The following is a 21,087-nucleotide window of genomic DNA, read 5'->3' as shown; positions in this document are numbered from 1 at the left end:
TATGTCAGCTTTGCCATTTACTTCCTATAAGACCGAGTAGAAATAACTGCCTTTTTTATTTCTTCCAAACTGTGGAGAGAGCCTTCCTTTTATTTGGATGCGACTTCTACATATCCTTTTATGGTTAATCACGGAAGTTCAGATCTAATAACTATGGGAAGACGTAGCTCCCCTGCTAAGCACACAGGTGCATCTCCATCAGTTAGGCTAAGAGGAACTCACAGTAAAGCCAGGTCCAAATTACCAACCTACAGACAGACTAGGACATTATTATGCTTATCAACAAACTTGTATTGAATGTTACTCTATGCCAGATACTATTGATAGCATTCCAGTGCCTCTTGCACCAGAGAAGACAGTATATAAACACAAAAGATAAATAATAAAAACAACATAGCATATATCTCCCAGTTTCTTTTTTGTTTTTTTGAGACAGGGTCTCACTATGTAGCCCAGGCTGACCTCAAACTCGTGGTGATCCTCCTGCTGGGACTACAGGTATGCGGCACCACGCCCGGCTAATATAGCATATAATAAATGCAAAGAAAGTTGTATAGACAACAGTATGATATAGTGGATAGGCACTAGATTGGAAGTTGGAACGTCTGGATTCTATCTTTTTTTTTTTTTTTTTTTGAGAAAGGATCTGGCTATGTAGTTCAGGCTGGACTTGAACTCACTGTGTAGCTCAGGCTGGCCTCTACCTTGCTGCAATCCTCCTGCCTCAGCCTCCCAAAGCTTGGGATCACAGATGTGTGCCACTACACCTAGCTTTATTGCGATTCTGATGCTCATTAGACATGTGACCTTGAACTAGTGGTCTGAAAACTCCTGCCTGCTGGTCAATTCAGGTCCATCCCTGTTCCCTTTTTTTTTTTTTTCTTAATAAAAAGGACAATTTATTTGAAGATTTGGAAGGAAGAAGAGAGAGATGACTCTGGATGAGTAGGGAGAGTTCAAAAATAAATTGGTCCAGGTCCACCCCTGTTTTGGTAAAGTATCAGAATATAGTCATGCTCATTTGCTTATTAAGATGTCTCTGGGCAACAGTGGCAGAGGTGGTTAGAGGGAACAGAGATACATGTCCAACAAAGCCTAAAAAATTATTAAGCACACAGGTGCATCTTCATCAGTTATGCTAAGAGGAACTCACACTAAACTTAAGCCAGGTCCAAGTGACCAACTGACAGACAGAGTGGGACATTATTATGCTTATCAACAAACTTAAACTCTTGCCAGACTTAAACTCTCCATCAATTTCCTCATCTGTAAAATGGCACTAATATCTGTCCTGTTGATCTCACAAAATTTGTCATGGGAATCAAAAAGAGAAAATATAAAGATACTTTCCAAGAAAGGGATAGGGAATGTGACATTTTTGAGAGCCTACTATTATGAAACCCTGCACTAGGTGTTTTACATACATGATCCAATTTGATGGAGTTAAAGGCCAAAGACTAAGCCTATATAGGGTGTTCAGCAGAAAAATGAGGAGAGACTTGAGCTAGTTATGGAATGAGGTGTATGGTTTAGTTAACAGAAGCAGAAAAGAATGGGCAAAGTAAATAGCATGAACAAGGCTTTTTTTTTTTTTGAGACAGGGTTTCGCTCTTTAGTTCACACTGGCCTGAACTCACTGTGTAGCCCAGGAAGGCCTCGAACTTTGTGGCAATCCTCCTGCCTCAGCCTCCCGAGTGCTGGGACTACAGGTGTGCACCACTATGTCCAAGGTTTTGAGGCAAAAAAGCTTACAGTATTTGGAGATGAATTAAAAAACTGGAAGCTGGTCATGTATAAAGAGCAAAGTATAAATAAAACTGTCCAGCAGATATTTATATGTTCAGTGTGCCTCCTCAGGGAACAGGTCAGGACTAGAGATGAAGGTTTAGCAGTCATCTAAGCATATGCCTATAATCCCAACACTCTGGGAAGCTGAGGCAGGAAGATTGAAAGTTTGAGCCCAGCCTGGGTAGAGAGACCCTGTCTCAAGAAAAAAGGTGAGGGGGAGGTGTGGAAGTAGCTTGGTGAAAAGGCTCTGGGTTCAATCCCTAGTACTGTCAAACAAAAACAAAACAAAAAACTAGATTAAGCTAGGCACTATGATATCTGCCTCTAATCTTATTCAGGAGGCTGAGGCAGGATTGCAAGTTTGAGGTCAGCCTGCATAGTGAGACTCCATCTCAACGATAAACTAAAAACAATAAAAGACTAGAAGGATCATGCAGGAAGGAAGAGGGAGAAATTAGAGACCTCAACTAAATAATTTGGACTTTTCTTCTGTTTCATTGGAGAGTCACTGAAGAATTTGGACAGAGGATGATACATAAAGGACTATTCTAGGAAAATTAATCTGGTTATTAGGGAGAAGGCATTAGAGGTAAGAGTCTATAATATATGTCTTGACCAAAGTGGTAGCAAGGTGGATAGGAAGAAATGGATTTTAAGAGACATATCAAATAAAGAATAAAAAGGATTTAGTATCTGAATAGCACTAAGTTTTAACCTGTTATCTAGAAAATGTTGGTACCAAATATAGCAAAAATAGAAGAGGGCCAGGGCTCAGCAGTGCTGTCCCTGCCTGGCAAGTGCAAGGTCCTGAGTTCAATCCCTGGTACTGAGGTGGGGGGAGAAGAGACTATAAAAAGGGGGAGCAAGACATGTTTAAAGAATTTTATTGCTGATCACTGGAAAAAGCACTAGACTGGAAACCAAGAGTTCTGTACCACCATGTTGGCTTGGACCAGTCACCTAAGTTTTCTTATCTGTGAAATGAAAGGGCTGAGTTAAATTGAATACAAAAAGTATATCTTGTCTCTAAAATGCTGAAATTTCAATAATTTTTGCATCAGAAAAAATAGAAATAAAACCATCGAGTCAGGGATGTAGCTCAGTGGTGCTGTGCCTGCCTGGCAAGCACAAGGTCCTGAGTTCGATCCCTGGTACTGCAAAAACAACAACAACAAAAAACATCCAGCAAACATTTTTTTTTTTTCGTTTCTGGGATTGAACTCAGATCCTTGTGCTTGCAAGACAGGCAGCAGAATCACTGAGCTAAATCCCTGGCCCAAGCAAACATCTTTTTTTTTTTTTTTTGTACCGGGGATCGAACTCAGGTCCTTGCACTTATGCAGCAGGCAGCGAAACCACTGAGCTAAATCCCTGGCCCCCAAGCAAACATTTTTATGTGCAGTATGCAGTTTCAGGGAAAAAGGACTAGAGATGAAGATTTAGCAGCTAAGTTAAGGCAATACTTCAAGCCATGAAAGAATACAAACCTTCATGTGAAAGAATATAGTCAGAGAAAAAGGCCAAGGCCAGAGCCTAAGGGAACACCCATGCCCTGGAGTAGGTGGAAGTGGGGCCACTGAGAGACCTAGAAGTTGCTGCCAGTTAGGTAAGGGGAGAATTAGGATAGTGTGCTGTCATGGGATCCCAGGGAGGAGATGTCAGCAGGCAGCATCGGTGTTAGATACAGAGAACATAAAATACAAAGCTTTTGTAAAGGTCCCTGGTTTCCCTGTTGATTAGGTGGAAGCTACATTGTACCCCTGATTCTGTAGGATTATTTGTGACTTTGCAAGGACACCGTGGAAGCTAGGCTGCAACAGATTAAGGATTTTGTGGTGAAAGGAATCAGGGAGACGGTTCTGTTGGGAATTATGCAGAGTACCAAGACAGTGGGACTAAGGGGGAAGGTACTGGGGTAGCATCCCAGTGACTCTGGGTCCATCCCCAGCGCTGGAGGGGAAGGGAAGAATTATGGAGAAAAGGCAAGGGGATAATCAATCTCCAGAGATGTTTTCAAGGAGGGAAAGCCTGGTCACACAGGGAAAATAATTCTTATGGGGAACAAGTAGAAGACAGAAGATAAAGAAGGGATACGTGACACAGCAAGTTTCAGAAGTCAAAGGCAACCAGAAGCACAAATAGAGAGGCTTTCCGTAGAAAGGAGGTCATATTCTCTGAAATAAAGGGAAGTGGCAATTATTCACTGAGAACAGAGGACCTGAGAAGTGGAGAAAAGATGTCTAACAAGCTGTGAGAAACATGCCAAGAAGCCAGTCAGTGAACAATGATTAAAATGACGAAATAGCATGAAACACTAAAAAGGCTTAGGATGGGAGAGGAATGGTTTGGTGGAAACAGGGACAAAAAAATACTCTCGGACTTAAATTTTTGTTTTGTTTTGTTTTGTTTTGGTACTGGGGATCAAACTCGGAACCTTGAGCTTTCGAGGCAGGGGGCGGAACCAGTGAGCTAAATCCCCAGCCCTTGTTTTTTTTTCTGGTACTGGGGATTGAACTCAGGACCTTGCACTTGTGAGGCAGGTACCCTGCCACTGAGCTAAATCCTCAGCCCTTAATTTTTGTTTTCTGATAACACTGGGGAGCCTTCCGTAGTATAGCATACATCTACCATCCACAGCTTTTTCAATAAGGATGAGGTTCAGTGTTTAAGTCTCCCTGGAGTACCCCAACTCTGGTAGTTCTGGGGTACCTCTCTCTCTTAAAAATAGGCAACCACGGTGGCTGTTTTGGCTCTGTGCCTCTCCTTTGGCGGCAGGTTTTGGCAGCTCCCATCAAAGCCAAGAGTGTCCCAGAGCAGAAGAACCTGCTAGTCTGGCCCAGGTGGAAAATTACATGGGGGAGAGAGACAAAGGGAAAGGTGCTAGTCTCCAAGCCCAAACAAAAAATAAACTCTGAACCCTGTAACTGTCCCAACCGCATTCCCTAGAAAAACAGCCACAAGAGTCCCTTTACTTCTTTTACAGGGTTTATAGGACCCCTTCTAGACTCTAACTTGACAGAACTCATGTTCATAAACATTCCCATCTTTCCTGAAGCTCAGAGGTTCAAGATTGGTGTTGGAGGCAGAAAGTTTTCAATTTACCCCAATGAGCAGTAAAATGTTTAGGTAAAAAATTGCTTTAATCAGAAAGGATTTATCTTCCCAACATTAATGCACACATTAAAAGTAAAAAATGCACACACATATATTTATACAAATTGAAAATCACAGCGGCAGTCACATGGCCTGGGTCAGGGGCTGAGGAGATGGGGGACGGCTTCTCATTTGCTGCTCCAAGTGTCCCACGCTCATCTCTCTGGCCATGGCAGGGGGATCAGGAGGGGACAGCTTGCAGCTCCAGTCTGATGGCAGAGCTCCTGGCAAACTGCGGCAGCGAGGCCCCTCTCCAGACAGTTTCTTAGGATCACCAAGGATGACAGAAGACGCTGTAGTAGGTGGGTCTGGAGTGCTTGGAGCAGAGAAGGTAAGAGGCTGCTCTCCATGCTGGAGGAGAAGGATGAGCCCAATCCTGGTTCCGGTGCCTAAAGGACCCTGGCTAAAGGAGATGGCACCCGGGGAACCAAGAGGGGGGTTGCAAATTGGAGCAGTGTGGATCCAGGTGAGGTTCATGGCTGGCAACTCTGTGAGGTGCCAAGGCTGCTTTGGTTTCAAAACTAAATGCCCCAGCTGTGTCTGGTCCATCTTTTCCATAGGAGGTGCAGGAGAGGAAGCAGCTGAATCACTGTGGTGGTTTCCAAAATGCTAGGGAGAAGGAAAAATAAGAAAAAAATTAAGAAAAAAGCTTTCAGACTAGCTCCTCCTGCTTTATACCTTTGCTTTCCTTGGAGACTCAATTTGCAATGCAAACTTACCTTGTTTTGTGCAACAGATAATTTCTTGTCAGGTGATGGTTAAGTAAATTTTTAGTAATCCAGTTTTACTTTCACTTATTCAACAAATAGTTGGGGCCGGGGATTTAACTCAGTGGTTTTGCCACCTGCTACACAAGCGCAAGGACCAGAGTTCGATCCCCGGTACCAAAAAACAAACAAACAAATAGTTGAGGGCCTACTGTGTCCTACAGACTATATATTAGACACTGGATATTCAGAAATGAGCAGAATAAAACAATCCTATAGGTTCTCACTATTTATAAAACATTTCCTTTTAGAATTTCTTCAAAGTGTAGTTTTCACTGGGATTATCATTTTCCAGTTTTTGTATTTAATTTAATAAATTAATTTTGAGGCAGGGTTTCATTGTATACTTCAGGATAGCCTTGACTTCCCTACGTAGCTCAGTTGCAATCCTCCTGCCTCAGCCTCTTGAGTGCTGGGATTACAGAGGTGTGCAATCATGCCCAGCTTAATTTTTGTATTATTTATTTATTTATTTATTTTTGTTTGTTTGTTTTTTGGTACTGGGGATCAAACTCGGGACCTTGGGCTTGCGAGTTAAATTCTAATTTTCTATACTGAGCTCTTCATGAAAATTAGTATGCAGACACAATCCTGTTTTTGTTTTTTTTTTTGGTACCAGGGATTGAACTCGGGACCTTGCGCTTGAGAGGCAGGCGCTGGAACCACTGAGCTAATTCCCCGGCCCCACAATCCTGTTTTTTTTTTTAAGGTGCTAGGAATTGAACCCAGGGCCTTCACACTAAGCTACATTCTCAGCCCAATAAAAAAAAATTTTTTTAAAGCACTAAATTGCCCATACTGGGCTTGAATTTGCAATTCTCCTGCCTCAGCCTCCCAGAATGCTAAGATTACAGGCATGTGCCACCATGCACCTTTGCTGGTTCATTTTTAATCAATTATTTCACAGCATTAATACCTGTGAACAATAAAAAACAATAAGACTCCCCCTACTCCCCAGTCCATGACTTGAATGTCCTTTAAATACGGTATTATTTGAAGGCACAGAAAATAGGTCACTTCTATACCAGGTTTAAGAATCTATCAAACTCCTCCTTGTAGATGCCCCCTGGGCACCTTCTCCCTAACTCCCAGTGATGTGTCCCTTACAACTAGTCCTTGAAATGCATTATAGACTCAGAGGCTTCCAGTGGGTTTGTTACAATGATACTTGGACAAGGGTCCAAAGAAGAGAGGGGAAGTTTTAGGGGCAGCAAGAAAGAAAGGATTTATAGAGAGAAGCTGAGGCATCTTTCTGCATGAATCATTCGGCTGAGTAAAAAGCTTTATAGATCTATGCAGAAAGCAGATAAGCTTAACACTAGAGATATGATTAAATTTCATGGAGTTCCACCCAGTGATGCAAACAAAATAGAATAAAACACATGTAGGAATCAAGACAGTAGTGAAAGTTTAGGCATTCCCTTCCCTGACAGGAAACGAGTAGAAGAACCAGAAAGGGGGGGGGGCATTTCTGCATGCACTTTTCATTTCTTTGGTTATTCTCCCACCTCATCGTCAGGTTTTTAAATTCTTACCTTGGTCACATGACGCCTACCCAGTGATGATTTCTGGGCAGCTATATGAGGAAACCAAGTCTTTAACATCCCTTCCACTTGCAGCAGAGTTCCTAGATAACGCTTCCTGTAAAAAGGACATTAAAAAAAAAAAAGTAAGTGTGAGAAAAGAAACAAGACAGGGTTGGAAAGAGCTCCTTTTTTATTTGATACTGAGGAAAGAACTAGAGGGCTTACCCCATCTCAGGCTTCTGCAAAACACCTACAATACGCTGGATCCTGTCCATTGCCACACTCTGCTGGAAACTGCTCAAGCCTGGGGGGGGTGTGATAGAGAGATAGATATTAAGAATTGAATTGAGAGTCCAGCATAGAGTTAGGTAAAAGGATCACAGAAAGAGGTTAAAACTGATTCAGTTAAAGTCACAGAAACAAAAAAAGGAATAGTCCAGGCTCCAAACAACAACTTAAAAGACAGACACATTTGAAAGAGCCAGAGGAAAAGAACCTGGCTCATAAGTGGAACTAATGAGATAATCACCTCTCTCAAAGCGACCCATCTTCAACCCATTCAGTAGGTCTGTGAGGGGCCGTATGAATCCTTGGAGCTCTTTACACTAGGAAAACAGGACAAAGGCTATGAGAAGACCTAGAATTGGCCCCATCAGTAGCAATTCCTTTACCTCCAAATCTGGGAACCAATACTATCCTCTTAGGGTCCTTACCAACTACCTGGGTGTACAGCCATTGGAGTAGTGTCTCTTTTCTCTTACCTTCTGAGCAAAAAGCAGGTCTCCCTCTGTGGTACAACCCTGGATGTTTAGCTTGGTCTCCAAATCACAATCTTTTGATCTTTTCACCCCAGATCCTGCCACCAGAGAAGCCAATCTTCGTTGTTCCAGGTGAGATGCTGTATGCTGGTTCCTGGAAACTTTGGGTCGATTCCTGGAGCGGATGGGACCTGGGCTGGCCTGGGAACCTCCCCTCTGCCCGACAGTGTTTGGCCTGGGCTCATGGCCCCACTTTTCCTCCCTCTCACTATCAGAGAGGAAGCCATAGTCACTGTTCACTGGGGAGGTAGAAAAAGAGGAAGAAAGAGAGTAGGAGGAATAAGAAGAAACGCTAGATGGAGAATCCATAGGTCCAGAAGCAGGGGCTGGAGAACAGCTACTGGAGTACCCAAAGATCGGAACCTGCAATTGAAGAGCAAAGCGAGGGAATTTGAAACCAGAGTCCCAGGATTAGGAAAAGGACAGGGAGGGGGGTGAACTGCGAGGTTAACACTTCTTTCCTTTCCCCAATAAAGACAATAGAAAAACGTCACCCCCCCACCCCCACCCATTAAAAAACTGGGACGGCTCAGGCTGCAGAGCAGCTGTTCGCCAGACACAGCCTCTGTTCCTTTGTTCCCTCAGTTCAGAGTAAATATCTGACTTGACACCTTCCCCTCTGCCGGCTTTCACCTGGGCTGTTCTCCACCCCGAACCCACAGTGAGCGTCTCTGGCTGAGGCTACCCCACTGGCGAGCGGTAAATCCGCGCGTAAGAACCCACAGAGTGTCCCTGCGGAAACTGCCCCCACGGAAACCGGCCTCCAGCGCTTTCCAGGCTCTTAGGATCAAGATCCCCGCTCTGGTCCTTCTACAGTCGCGGTGGGCCGGTGATACCATCGCTCCTAATACCAAAATCTGCGTGCAGTCCCCTAAACCCACTTCCCCTGGGCCCCGTTATCCCCAGCGGCTCGATCTGCGTCCTCCGTCTCCTTACCTGTGTGAATCAGCTCAGCCTAAAATCTGCAGCTTTTCAGTCTCTCTCGGTCTGAGCTACCCACCTCCGCCTCTCTCAGCAGGTTCCGCCCCTTCCCCCTCCCAGACACGTGCGGCTCGGCACGTGCCTCCCCCAGCGTACACAGATCTCACGCTCTCATTGGTTGTCTAGCCGGCAACACGTGATTCGCATTACTGAAGTTCACAGCCCATTTGCTACAGCACACAGGGGCTCGGCCAATAGAAGAGCAGCCAGGTGATGATTGGCTGGAAAGGAACCCTTCCGTCCCCCGCCCCTACATGTGGCTTAGGGAGCGGACCAGGTGGTGAGAAAAGGAGGAGGATGGAAAAAGAGTGAAAAAAGGAGGGGAGGAAGAGGGGGGAACCTATGTCCTTAAATAGGATGATGATGTGCGGGAGACGCACAGCTCGAGTGTTCTGAGAATGGCTGTATGACTGGAGGCGCTTGCTTGGCGGGGGGGGGGGCTCTAGTTCTGCCCTCACGTTGAGCGCCTCCGCTCACGAGCGCAGCACGTGGAAACCCTCAGCGATTTAAGTCTGCAACGTGTGTGAAGGGAAGGGTGATACGGTGTATCCGCTCCTCTCTCGGAGGCCCAGCCCTCGTGACTCCCTGGACTCTCTCTCCTCTCCTCTCTCCCTCTCTCCTCCAAGTTGGTGGTGGTAGTGGGGGTGGGTCAGTGGTAGAGCGCCGGCCTAGCATATGCAAGGCCCTGGGTTTATTCCCCAGGACCACCACCAAAAAGAAAAACAAAACAAAACAGAAAACCAACTCCTCCGAGTTGAGTGCCTCCTGCCCTGCTGGGTGAGGGTGGGGATTGCAGCCGAGAACACCGCGTCCTGTCCCAAGCTCCCGCTGGGGCGGCTCTGCGAGCCCATTCCTTACATAACCTGCCGCGCACGTTACCAGCTCAGATGCCAGCCCGCCAAGACTCTAGAGGTCAACGCCGAACTCGGTTGGTCCTTGACTTTTCTCCCGGGCTCTTTGGGCTTTGCGCCCTGAATTTTCTGGTTCTGAGCACCGGGAACATTGGGTAGGTCTCTTGTCTCCTAAGTTATGGTTTTGTCTCGCTCCGCTTCCTTTAACCCCTGGAGAAGATTGGAGAGACTTTGAAGGAAGGAAGAAGACAAGTTCAGAATTTTTAGAGTGTCGAAAGTTACACATATTATTCGTTTCCCCATGTAGTACGGTATTTAAAGAGAACAGTGGAAAGGAGGAGAGGTTCCAGGGACGTGGGCTGGTTGAGGATGCGACACCGGGAGGGCCGCAAGGGGGCAGTCTAGTTCGGATTAGTTTTTTTTTAACGTCTGTTATAACTACCAAATGCGAAGGGAATAGGTGGAAGTTGGGAGGTGTGACTTTTAAATAAGACCTAATACAGTACTTAATTTTTTGTACATATTTAATCGTGTGCTTATAAAAAGAAAAAACTTTCTAAATCTTAATATTTCCCAAAACAAAATCTCAACACCATGTCTAATGAAATACAACAGAATTAGTGGGAATTATGGGATGTGAATAAGCCTGTCATCTGTGGGTGTTTCTATTCTACCCTAATTTCAGATTTATTCACACTCTCCAATTTCCTGTAATCTTTTGTCACCTAATTTTCTTTCTAATATACCCCTTCTGCCCTTAAATCCTGGTGCCCCGTTTAGTGTTGTGACTTTCAAATAGAACTCTCATGAAGAAATAGACCATCATGGGCCGGGGATTTAGCTCAGTAGTTTCGCCTGCTGCGCAAGCACAAGGACCCGAGTTCGATCCCTGGTACCAAACAAACAAAAAAAACAAAAAAAAAAAAGAAAGAAAGAAATAGACCATCACATTTTGCTTTATTTATTTATTTATTTATTTATGGATTTTTTTGAGACAGGGTTTCGATATGTAGTTCAGGCTGTCCTTGAACTCACTATGTGGCCCAGACTGGGCTCGAGCTCATAGCAATCCTCCTGCCTCAGCCTCCTGAGGATTACAGGCAGGCGTGTGCCACCATGCCTGGGTTATTTCACATATTTTTTATCTTCCAATTTCCTCCTGTGAAACCCCCATCTACAGAGTTGAAGCGGCTTTCTCTCACCTAAACAAAACAAAAATAAACAGAAAACTTAGGGTCAGGGTCCCTGGCAAGCCCCTCTGGGCCTTCCACCTCTATGAAAATTCCCCAGATGTCGTATTCTGAGCTGGACTTCCCGGTTCTACCGTCTGGGAAAGATGTGTCCCTTTTTCTTCTTTCTCCTGGCTCATTCCTCCTGCTAAATCTCTTTATGCTCTGTAGTTATTTAGGATCCCAACTTAAAACGCCTTCTTTAGAACTCAGTCTCCCCCCGTCCCATACCTTAGGGAGCCACCACCTGCTTCCTCTGACCTTTGCCTCCCACCTCCACAGGGCACAGGACCCACCCATCTTGCCCTCTGGCACCTGCTCTGCCTTGGAACATGCTAGAACTGAGCCAGCTCTCATCCTCCAGGCACCCAGGAGGCCTGGAGAGGTTTCTTCTCTATTGGACCAGCCAGCTGCTCTAGAGGGGCCTCAAGCTTCCTCCCTGTTCAGAAAAATTAGTAACTTGTATCAGGAAAGTCTGTGTGTCACATACCCCAACTTCTTTAACATTAGGTAATAAGATTTTTCTAAAAATGCTCCCTCTTCCATCTCTGAGCAGCTGAGCATTGACCAGGTGGGAAACACTAGCTAGACTAAGAATTTCCTCACCGCCCCCAGTCCAGTGGCAACGCTCTCACCTTCTACAGGACACACATCCCGCCCTGGAGGAGGAGCCCCACCAGGAGGAGGGCGACAGGACTCTGCAGGCTGGACACAGCAGCACTCAGGGATGGACTCTGCTAAAATACAGACAGCCCCACAGCAGGCCGCATCAGCCTTCCCACACCCCTCCAGAAGGGTAAGCCCGCTTTCCTCCAACTTCTGATTTTCTTTCCTCTGGTCTCAGAGAAAGACCCAGCCGTCCCCCCATCACTGTGAGGGCTTCTTTCAGACATCCTTGACCATACCAGGGAGGCCCCAATTCAATTTAATGACATCTACTTTTCCCCACACTGGGGATTGAACCCAGGGCCTCTGCACTGAGCTACATCCCCACTCCTTTTTTATTTTCAGACAGGGTGTCACTAAGTTGCTAAATTTCCTGGGCTGGGCTTGAACTTGTGATCCTCCTGGCTCAGCCTACAGAGTGCTAGGATTACAGGTGTGTGCCACCATGCCCAGCTCAATGACTTCTGTGTTTATCTGTTATGTACCTGACACTGTGTTGGTCACTGTCCTAGGTGCTGTAAGGAGGCTATAAATAAAAACACAGAAAATTGGTATAGATGGTCTTTATCTCAATCTGAAAGAAGCCACTTATGACAAACCATCACCCAACATCATACTAAATGGACAAAAACTGAACGCTTTCACTCTAAAATCAGGAACAAGACAAGAAGTCCACTGTCACCACTCTTGTTTAATATAGTTCTGGAAACAGTACCCAGAGCAATTAGACAAGAGAAAGAAATAAAAGGAATAAGAATAGGAAAGGAAGAAGTTAAATTATCATTATTTGCAGATGATACTCTACATAGATGACCCAAAAAACACCATCAAAAGACTTCTAGATTTGATAAACAATTTCGGAGGCTTAGCTGGAATCAAAGTCAACACTCAAAAATTAATAGCCTTCCTGTACGTGAATAACAAACCCACCAAGAGAGAAATTAGAGAAACAGCCCCTTTCACAATAGCATCCAAAATAAAGAAAGACCTAGGAACCAATCTAATGAAGGAAGTAAAAGACCTTTACATTGAAAACTACAGTACTCTCTCTAAAAAAGATCAAAGAGGTTTTCAGAAAATGGAAAGATATCCCTTGTTCTTGGATAGGAAGAACCAATATAGTGAAAATGGCCATACTTCTAAAAATGTTATACAGATTTAATGCAATCCCAATCAAAATTCCAACAGCATATCTCACAGAATTAGAAAAAACAATTCTAGGGTAAACACAAGGTCCTGAGTTTGATTCCCAGTACAAAAAAAAAAAATTCCTAAAATTCTTTTGGAACCAGAAGAGACCTAGAATAAAGGCAATTCTGGGCAACAAAGGCAAGGCAGTGGGTATCACAATCCCTGATCTGAAATTATACTACAAAGCTACTGTGATAAAAACAGCATGGCTGGGCTGGGGATTTAGGTCAGTGGTTTTGCTGCCTGCTGTGCAAGTGCAAGGACCCGAGTTCGATCCCTGGTACCAAGAAAAAAACCCCAAAAACCAGCATGGTACTGTAGCCGGGCATGGTGGCACACGCCTATGATCTCAGCACTTGGGAGGCTGAGGTAGGAGGATTGCTGCGAGTTTGAGGCCAACCTGGGCTACATAGTGAGTTCGAGGCCAGCCTAAACTACAAAGGGAGACCCTGCCTCAAAAAAACCAAAAACCAAAACCAAACCAGCACAGTACTGGCAAAAGAACATACTGGAGGATCAATGGAACAAACTAGAAGATGCAGAAACAACTCCAGACATACCCAGCTACCTAATCTTTGACAAAGGGGCCAAACACCTTCACTGGAAGAAAGATAGCCTTTTTAATAAACAGTGCTGGAGAAACTAGCTTTCCACATGCTGAAAATTGAAACTAGAACCATATCTTTCACCATGCACTAACCTAAAATTGAAATGGATCGGGCTGGGGATTTAGCTCAGTGGTTCTGGCGCCTGCCTCGCAAGCACAAGGTCCCAAGTTTGATCCCCGGTACCAAAAAAAAAAAAAATTGAAATGGATCAAAGATCTAAATATTAAAACAGAAACACTAAATTTGCTGAGAGAATAGGTAGAATGCTTGAGGACATAGGAGTAGGCAAAGACTTCATGAACAAAACCCATACTGGGGCCAGGGATTTAGCTAAGTGGTGCTGTGGCTGCCTCAAAACCCAGACCATACTGGGATCTCATCTCATTAAAAAGCTTTTGCGCATCAAGAGAAACCAGCAACAGAGTGAAGAGACAACTTACAGCATGGGAAAAATTTTTTTACCAGCTATTCATCAGATAAAGGACTATTATCTAGAATATATGAGGAACTCAAAAAAAATCAGATTCCCCCAAATTTAAAGACCCAATCCAAAAATGGGCATCTGGAATAAAAAGACACCTCTCAGATAAAGAAGTAGAAGCAGCAAATAAATATATGAACAAATGTTCAACATCACTGGTCATTCTAGAGATGCAATTTAAAATTAATGCTGAGATTCCATCTCCAGAAAGAATGGCTGCTATCAAGAAATCAACCAGTAACAAATGCTGGCAGGGCTGTGGGGAAAGAGGAACACTGCTCCACTGCTGGTGGGAGTGTAGACTGGTGCAACTACTATGGAAATCAGTGTGGAGATTTCTCAAAAAACTAAAACTAGAGGTTCCATATGACCCAGCTATTCCTCTTTTTCGTATCTTCCCAAAAGAATTAAAACCATCATACCACAGTGATAATGCACATCCATGTTTATAGTAGCGCAGTTTGTAATAGCTAAATCTTGGGAACAGCCCAAATGCCTATCAACCGATGAATGGATAAAGAAAATGTGGGGTTTTTGTTTTGTATTTATTTATTTATTTATTGGTTTTTTTATATACGATGGAGTACTACTCTGCCATAAAGGATGGGCTTCAGAGATTTACAGCTAAATGGATGCACCTTGAGACCATATTCTCAAGTGAAATAAATTGGACACACATGTTTGAGTATTACATTGTTTCTCTGGTGTGAGAAACCAAAAGTGGAAATAAGGACTAAAATTGGGAAGTTTGGGTCAGTAGTGTCCAAAAGTTGTAGGTTTCTTCCTATTTTGGGCAAAGAGGAGTGGTAATCCCTATGTCCGGGATTGAATGAATGTTTGAGACTTTGCCTAATGGGAAAGACATCTTTGGAATGGTATTTCCTAAGTCACAGGCAAGAATCCACATTGATGATTAGGTGGGGGCTGTGTTTAAGAATGGCACCTTTGAAATATTGGTGGTCCCAGTGTCTGGTTACCTACCCAAAGGGCTGCATTTTAACTTTTTCTTTTCTTTTCTTTTCTTTTGTACCGGGGATCAAACTGAGAACCTTGTGCTTGCAAGGCAGGCAGCAGAGCCACTGAGCCAAATCCCTGGCCCTGAACTTTTTCTAATATCCACTTAATCTGGCAGTCTGAACCCCTTTCCCCAGTTGAACTCTGACTTTCATGTGCTGAGAAAATATTCCACAGGACTGGGCCCTCCTTAACCATCTATCTTCCTTCTAATCGATATAAATTTCTGCAGTGGCTATATCTTAAGTAAAATACAGTAAAAATTTATTATACATAGTTTCTATTAAATGTTAAAGAAAACATTAAAAAATGAAGATAAAGAAACAGGAAGTAGGGAGAAATTCTAGTAATTCCCCAAATTATATATTCTGTGGTTTCAGAAATATTTCAATATATGTTCTAATTTGTTTCATTTATACCAATAGATCCTCTTAGTTCATTGAAAAGAAACTTTTGTGGTATTATCTATTTTTTCTTCTTTTAAGAGTTTTTTGTCTATGACTTGTACTTTAACATTTTGGCCATTTTTAAAGATTATAGTACACAGTGTATTAACTAATGTTATTCTTTGATTAATTTGTTATGAAATTTTACTTTATTTTTTCATAGAAGACTTTTAAAAAAATATTTTCTTTATTAATATCTACTTGAATTACATTGAAATAAAAAATAAAAATTAAGAATAACACATGGTTCCTATCTTCAAGGCATTTATAATCTAAAGGGAACCTGCTATGTACTTAAAAACAATCGGTCTATACTTGCCTCATTTTCCTCAAAATGTACTCTCTAACTCGACAAAATCTAGTTCACTCAAATAAAACTACTATCAGCCAGGCATGTGACATACACCTATAATCCCAGTACTCCATAGGCTGAGGCAGGAGGATCGCTGTGAGTTCGAGGTCAGCCTGGGCTACATAGTGAGACCTTGACTCAAACAAACAAACCAACCAACAAACAAACCCCCTCTACTATCTTGGGAGTTGTGAATGATCTCCTTCTCCTTGGGATCTTGGTAGCTTTTTTGGTTTTTCTCTCTCTTTTTTTTTTTTTTGGGTACTGGGGATGGAACTCAGGACCTCAAACTTGCCAGGCAGGTGCTGTGCCGCTGAGCTACATACCAGGCTCCTTTTTATTTTTGGTACCAGGGATTGAACTCAGGGCCTTGCGCTTTCGAGGAAGGCGGCAGAACCACTGAGCTAAATCCCCAGCCCTGGTTTTTTTTTTGAGACAGGGTCTCACTATATAGTGCAGGCTGTCCTTGAACTTACAGTGATCCTCTTGCCTCAGCCTCCTGAGTGCTGGGATTACAGGCATGCACCACTACATCGAGTTGATTTTTGTTTTTCAGTCAGACCCTCACTATGTAGTTCAGGCTGGCCTTGAACTAGCTATGATCCTCCTCCTTCAGCTTCCCAGGTGCTGGAATTTCCCAGGTGTGTGTTGCAATGCCTTGTACCTCTTGGCAGCTTTTGGTTAATTATATTAAGCTCTCTCTTCTAGACTCCTTAAGACAAACTTGGATATTTGCCTGCCTCCCTGCCAATCATTGTGTCTTCATTTTCTTAGTTGATTCCCTTTCCTATTTCTACTATGAGTACTGTCGTTTGATTTTTGGTCTTCTGTCCGCACTGGCTCTTTTGAGCTCATTTACTTTTTTTTTTTTTTTGGTGGTACTAGAGATTGAACCCCAGGGTATTCACATTGAGCTACTCCCCAGCCCTTTAAAAATTTCATGTATTTATTTAGAGACAGGATTTTTCTAAGTTTTTAAATTGCCCAGATTGGGTGTGAATTTGTGATCATCCTGCCTCAGCCTTCCTGACTGCTGGAATTATAAGCATGTGCCACAAAATTCTGTTTATTAATTAATTAATTAATTAATTTATACATTTTTGTGGTACTGGGGATTGAACTCAGGGCCTTCATACTAAACTACGTCCCCAGGTTTTTTTTTATTTTGAAATAGGGTCTCGATAAATTATTAAGTTGTCTAGGCTGGGCTCAAACTTGGGATCCTCCTGCCTCTGCCTCCCAGCATACTGGTTTACAGGCATGTCCTACCACACCTGGCCCTCATTTACTTTCTTAACTGTGACTCAACACTTAAAACTCTAGTCTTGGGCCAGGGATGTAGCTCAGCAGTACAGTGCCTGCCCAGTAAGCTTGAGGCCTTAGGTTCAATTCCTGGTACCAAAAAAGAAAAAAACACAAAAAACTCTGGTGCTTACCTAGTTCACTTTCTTTCAGGACACCTTTATAAGGCAATCAGCATAAATTTAGCTTGGTCAATACCAAATTTATAACTTCCCTCCTAAACCACTCTGGCTCCCCATTTTAATTAACCATTTTCTCAAACATGTTTAAAACCTGTGAGTTATTTTAACTTCTGATTTATTCCTGATATGAAATTATCACTGAAACAAAGCATATTCTTTAAAATATTCATTTTTCTCCTCTCAATTCATAACAGCACTTCCTTTGTCCAGACCTTTAACAGACTGTTGTTGGAACAATACAAATCTTACTTATCTCTCTCCACTAAATTGTATCTTGCATACAACAGGTGAGTAGCTTTTCTAATACTCCAGTTTCATCTTGTGCTTACCATACTCTTGCTTTAAATCCAAACTTCAACCTGGCATTTCAGACTATATATAGTTTAGCTCCTAGCTTTTAAATTTTTTTTATTTTTTATTTTTTATTTTTTTGAGACAGGCTTCAGGCTGTCCTTGAACTCACTATGTAGCCCAGGCTGGCTTCGAACTCACAGTGATCCTCCTGCTTCCCAAGTGCTGGGATTACAGGCATTCCCTGCCACCACCCCAGGCTTTTAGCCCTATTTTTTTTTTTCTTTTTTGAGACAGGGTCTCACTAGGTACAGTATGTAGTTTAGGCTGTCCTTGAACTCATTATGTAGCCTAGGGTGGTCTCAGAACACATGGTGACCCTCCTGCGTCCGCCTCCTAAGTGCTGAGATCATAGGCCTCCATTACTCCTCGGCACCAGCCCTGAGATCTGTCTGGGTTAAAGATGTCTTGTCCCCTCTTCTGAAGTCCCCATTCAACTCACTGTTTCCATTGTTAGTGGTTTCGTGGTTACAGGATTCTGTGTGTCTTTCAGTTGTGTTTGAAGACTAATGGTGGTCTCTGCTGCTTCTGTTGTTGTCTCTTTATCCAAATTGTTCTGCCCTCAGCAGGATTGGGAAACAGAGTTACCATCTTCTCCTCTATTCAGCATCCTCACAGATTTTCTCTTTCAGTTCTTCTTCCCTTCACCAGCTCCCCACCCCCCAGCCACCCTCCCCTCCCATCTGGGAATCACTTCCTAGTTTCTCTCCACCTACCTCATTTTCATTCTTGGTAATCAGTTACACTTCAACATTGCCCAGTTTCTTTTCTTTTTTTTTGGTACCGGGGATCCAACTCCGGTCTTTAGGCTTGCTGGGCCGACGGTGGAACCACTGAGCTAAATCCCCAGCCCTGCCCAGTTTCTTTTTAACTCTTATTTATCTTGACCCTCTTAGATGTACAGGTCACTTACCAATCTGTCCTCTGATTCAAACATGGAGTAATCAATGGTGAAATCTGCATTAAAGCCGTCTGGGAAGGAGAAAACAAAAATCAATAGTAACAAAGGAAAAGGGAACTCTGGATCCAGAAAGGAAACAGAAAGAAATCCCTCAGAATATTTCACCTTGATAAAGTTGTAAAATTTATTGGTGTAATCCACTCCTACTTAACATTAATGTTAAAACTATCTGAATGAATATATATGTGTTTATATTTTCAGTCTGGTTTCTATGTAAATTACAAATTTGAAAACTTCCATATTGTTTCAGCCATTTTCCCAAGAGTTAAAGAGCACTGGCTTAAGCAATAATATTACGAGTCTTGATAGTTTTTGTTCATAGCCAAATTTCTCTTTGATCCAGTTGCATGTGTGAAGGGCAAAGTCTTAGAACTAAGCAGTCTCAAAGCCTCTCTCCACTCAGCGAAGGGTTGGAGCGTACTCACCGTAAGAAGGGGTGACTGTGTAATAATAGATCACCTGATAATAATCATCCTCTACCAGTCCTTCTTCATCCTCATATTCTTGACCTATGGGGAAAGGACTACAGGTCAGGGGACGTTGGGACCACCCTGGAACAGAACCTGCATCCACCTCTTCTAGTTTTCCTTTTCTCTGCCCTGATTCCAAGTGCCACTGCTCTTTGAATCCTCCTTAGTCTTCTGGGCTCCATACTTGCTACTCTGTGCTTGCCCTTCCTTCCTTTCTTTTTTTTCATAGGTACTGAGTATTGAACCTGCAGCTTTCACACTGAGCTACATCCCCAGACTTTTTAACTTTTTATTTTGAGACAGGAGCTTGCTAAGTTGCTAAATTTCCCAGGCTCAGTTGGAACTTGAAATCCTCTTGCCTCAGCCTCCCAGAGTGCTGAGATCACAGGCCTGTGGCACCAGGCGTGGCTACTCTGTGCTTGTTCAGTCCAGGAACTCCTAGCACAGAAAGCACATACAAACCCAAAGAGAGAATTAAACCTAAAAAAGATAAGAAGACAGAGACTAGAAATGAAAAAAAAATCAAGCTTGTGTTCAGTACACCCCAGAATTTATTGTATTTGTGAGACAGTTTCTCTTAAAAATAACACATACTCTCAGGCTTTTAGATTTGGATTTTGGTTCCAGCTTCCCTGCCATCTAGCAGAATAATCTTGAACAAGTTATTTAACATCTGCTTAATGATTCAGCCGGTCTAAATACACCATCTCTGTTAGTTTTTTGTTTTGCTATTTATTTATGGGGGGTTTTTTTGTTTTGTTTTTTGTTTTTGGTACTGGGGATTGAACTCAGGTCCTTGTACTTGCAAGGCAAGCAGCAGAACCACTGAGCTAAATCCCTGGCCCCATGGTTTTTTGTTTGTTTGTTTGTTTGAGACAGGGTCTCGATCTGTAGTTCAGCCTGGCCTCAAACTTGCAGGATCCTCCTGCCTCAGCCTACTGAGTGCTGGGATCACGGGAGTGCACCACCACGCCTGGCTCTGTTAGTTTTTCTTTCCAAAACTAAAAATATGCGCCTTCGTGATTGAATCAAGAACTCTAGGCTTCCTGCTAAGCACTTCACTGAGCTCCTTGGCGGCTTCCCCTCCAACCCCAAGCTAATGACATAAGAATCTGGGGTGTTGGGGGTGTCAGGAAACAATGAGACACACCTGGCAGACCAGGAAACAAAGGAGGGAAGGAGTCAAGCTACTCCAGGGACCCAGTCCCTGAAGGCTGCCAGTTTTCCATACCCTAAAGGCCAACCCCCACCTCTGTCCTTACGAAGAGAAGGGTTTTCCTCCTGCTGCCTGGGAAAGGAGATATTCTGGCTTGCCTTGCTAGTTTTAGACTGCCCCAGCTTCCTAGGGTCCACCTCCCCCTCCTCTCAAGTCAGTCCCTCCTGTTGTTCGCTTAGGTGATGGAAGCTGGGGTCTGCTCTTACTAAAGGATCTCCCTCTGCCTGGGACTCCATCCTCTAAAAGGCTTCTGGTCTTTGCCAGGACTCTGTCTTCCAGATCTCCGCAGCCCCCTACACTGGGGGCCAGCATAGATGAGCTCACCCGCCGCTGAACTGCACCTCGCACCCTCTCATTTGTTCCCCAGCGCCCTATCATGATAGAGGACCTGGTGCAGAAGCTGGGGGAGAAGGGTGGACTTACCCAAGATAAGTGGCACCACAAGGATGGCTACGAAGAGGAGATCCATTCTGGATTTTGCACTGTCGTTGTGGAAGTAAAAAGGAAGTTACACCGTTTCCCACCAAACTTTCCCCGCCTCCCCCTCGCCCCAGGCTGGGAGAGAGCTTCGGGGACTCTTCCCTCGGGGGCGGGACTCCCCGCCTACTTTCTCTCCACATCTTCGGTTACTACCGGTCCTCAGCTTGAGCTGCCTGATTCCAAGAAGCAGAAGTGGATTTGGGGCACATTTGTTCATCCAGCTCCTCCAGCCTTTGATTAGGCCCCTGAGGGAC

The 21,087-nt window shown here is 43.7% G+C and overlaps 2 protein-coding genes and 1 long non-coding RNA gene across 4 annotated transcripts in view; 1 reads left to right on the top strand and 2 right to left on the bottom strand.

Moving 5' to 3' along the window:
* LOC110351015 (uncharacterized) overlaps window positions 1-20,793 on the top strand; it is a 21,238-nt gene extending 445 nt beyond the window's left edge. Inside the window, exons 2-4 of the long non-coding RNA XR_002398029.2 lie at window positions 437-10,039; window positions 11,758-11,909; window positions 20,618-20,793. This is a non-coding gene — a long non-coding RNA (uncharacterized LOC110351015). The remainder of the gene's footprint in view (window positions 1-436; window positions 10,040-11,757; window positions 11,910-20,617) is intronic.
* Ciart (circadian associated repressor of transcription) lies at window positions 4,910-8,361 on the bottom strand. Its single transcript, XM_004853967.3, has 5 exons — window positions 7,996-8,361; window positions 7,764-7,839; window positions 7,460-7,538; window positions 7,244-7,349; window positions 4,910-5,550 (listed from the first exon to the last, which is right to left on the bottom strand). The coding sequence occupies exons 1-5, from the start codon at window positions 8,359-8,361 to the stop codon at window positions 5,026-5,028; spliced, it is 1,152 nt and encodes a 383-aa protein (XP_004854024.2). The 3' UTR covers window positions 4,910-5,025.
* CUNH1orf54 (chromosome unknown C1orf54 homolog) lies at window positions 10,830-21,087 on the bottom strand. 2 transcript variants are annotated; one of them, XM_004853964.4, is made up of 7 exons: window positions 20,961-21,087; window positions 20,777-20,835; window positions 19,093-19,176; window positions 18,620-18,678; window positions 18,149-18,262; window positions 11,749-11,850; window positions 10,830-11,086 (listed from the first exon to the last, which is right to left on the bottom strand). In XM_004853964.4, the coding sequence occupies exons 2-6, from the start codon at window positions 20,820-20,822 to the stop codon at window positions 11,752-11,754; spliced, it is 402 nt and encodes a 133-aa protein (XP_004854021.1). In that variant the 5' UTR covers window positions 20,823-20,835; window positions 20,961-21,087; the 3' UTR covers window positions 10,830-11,086; window positions 11,749-11,751. The 2 variants fall into 2 exon arrangements, with proteins under 2 accessions (XP_004854021.1, XP_021121548.1); XM_021265889.2 differs by lacking the exon at window positions 20,961-21,087 and having other exon boundaries at window positions 11,749-11,847; window positions 20,777-20,906.

Source organism: Heterocephalus glaber, unplaced genomic scaffold (genome assembly GCF_053883595.1).
Source record: "Heterocephalus glaber isolate CG9 unplaced genomic scaffold, H.glaber_assembly_v1.0 deba00001442, whole genome shotgun sequence".
Lineage (NCBI taxonomy): Eukaryota > Metazoa > Chordata > Mammalia > Rodentia > Bathyergidae > Heterocephalus > Heterocephalus glaber.
This window is presented reverse-complemented; position numbering and strand designations above follow the sequence as displayed.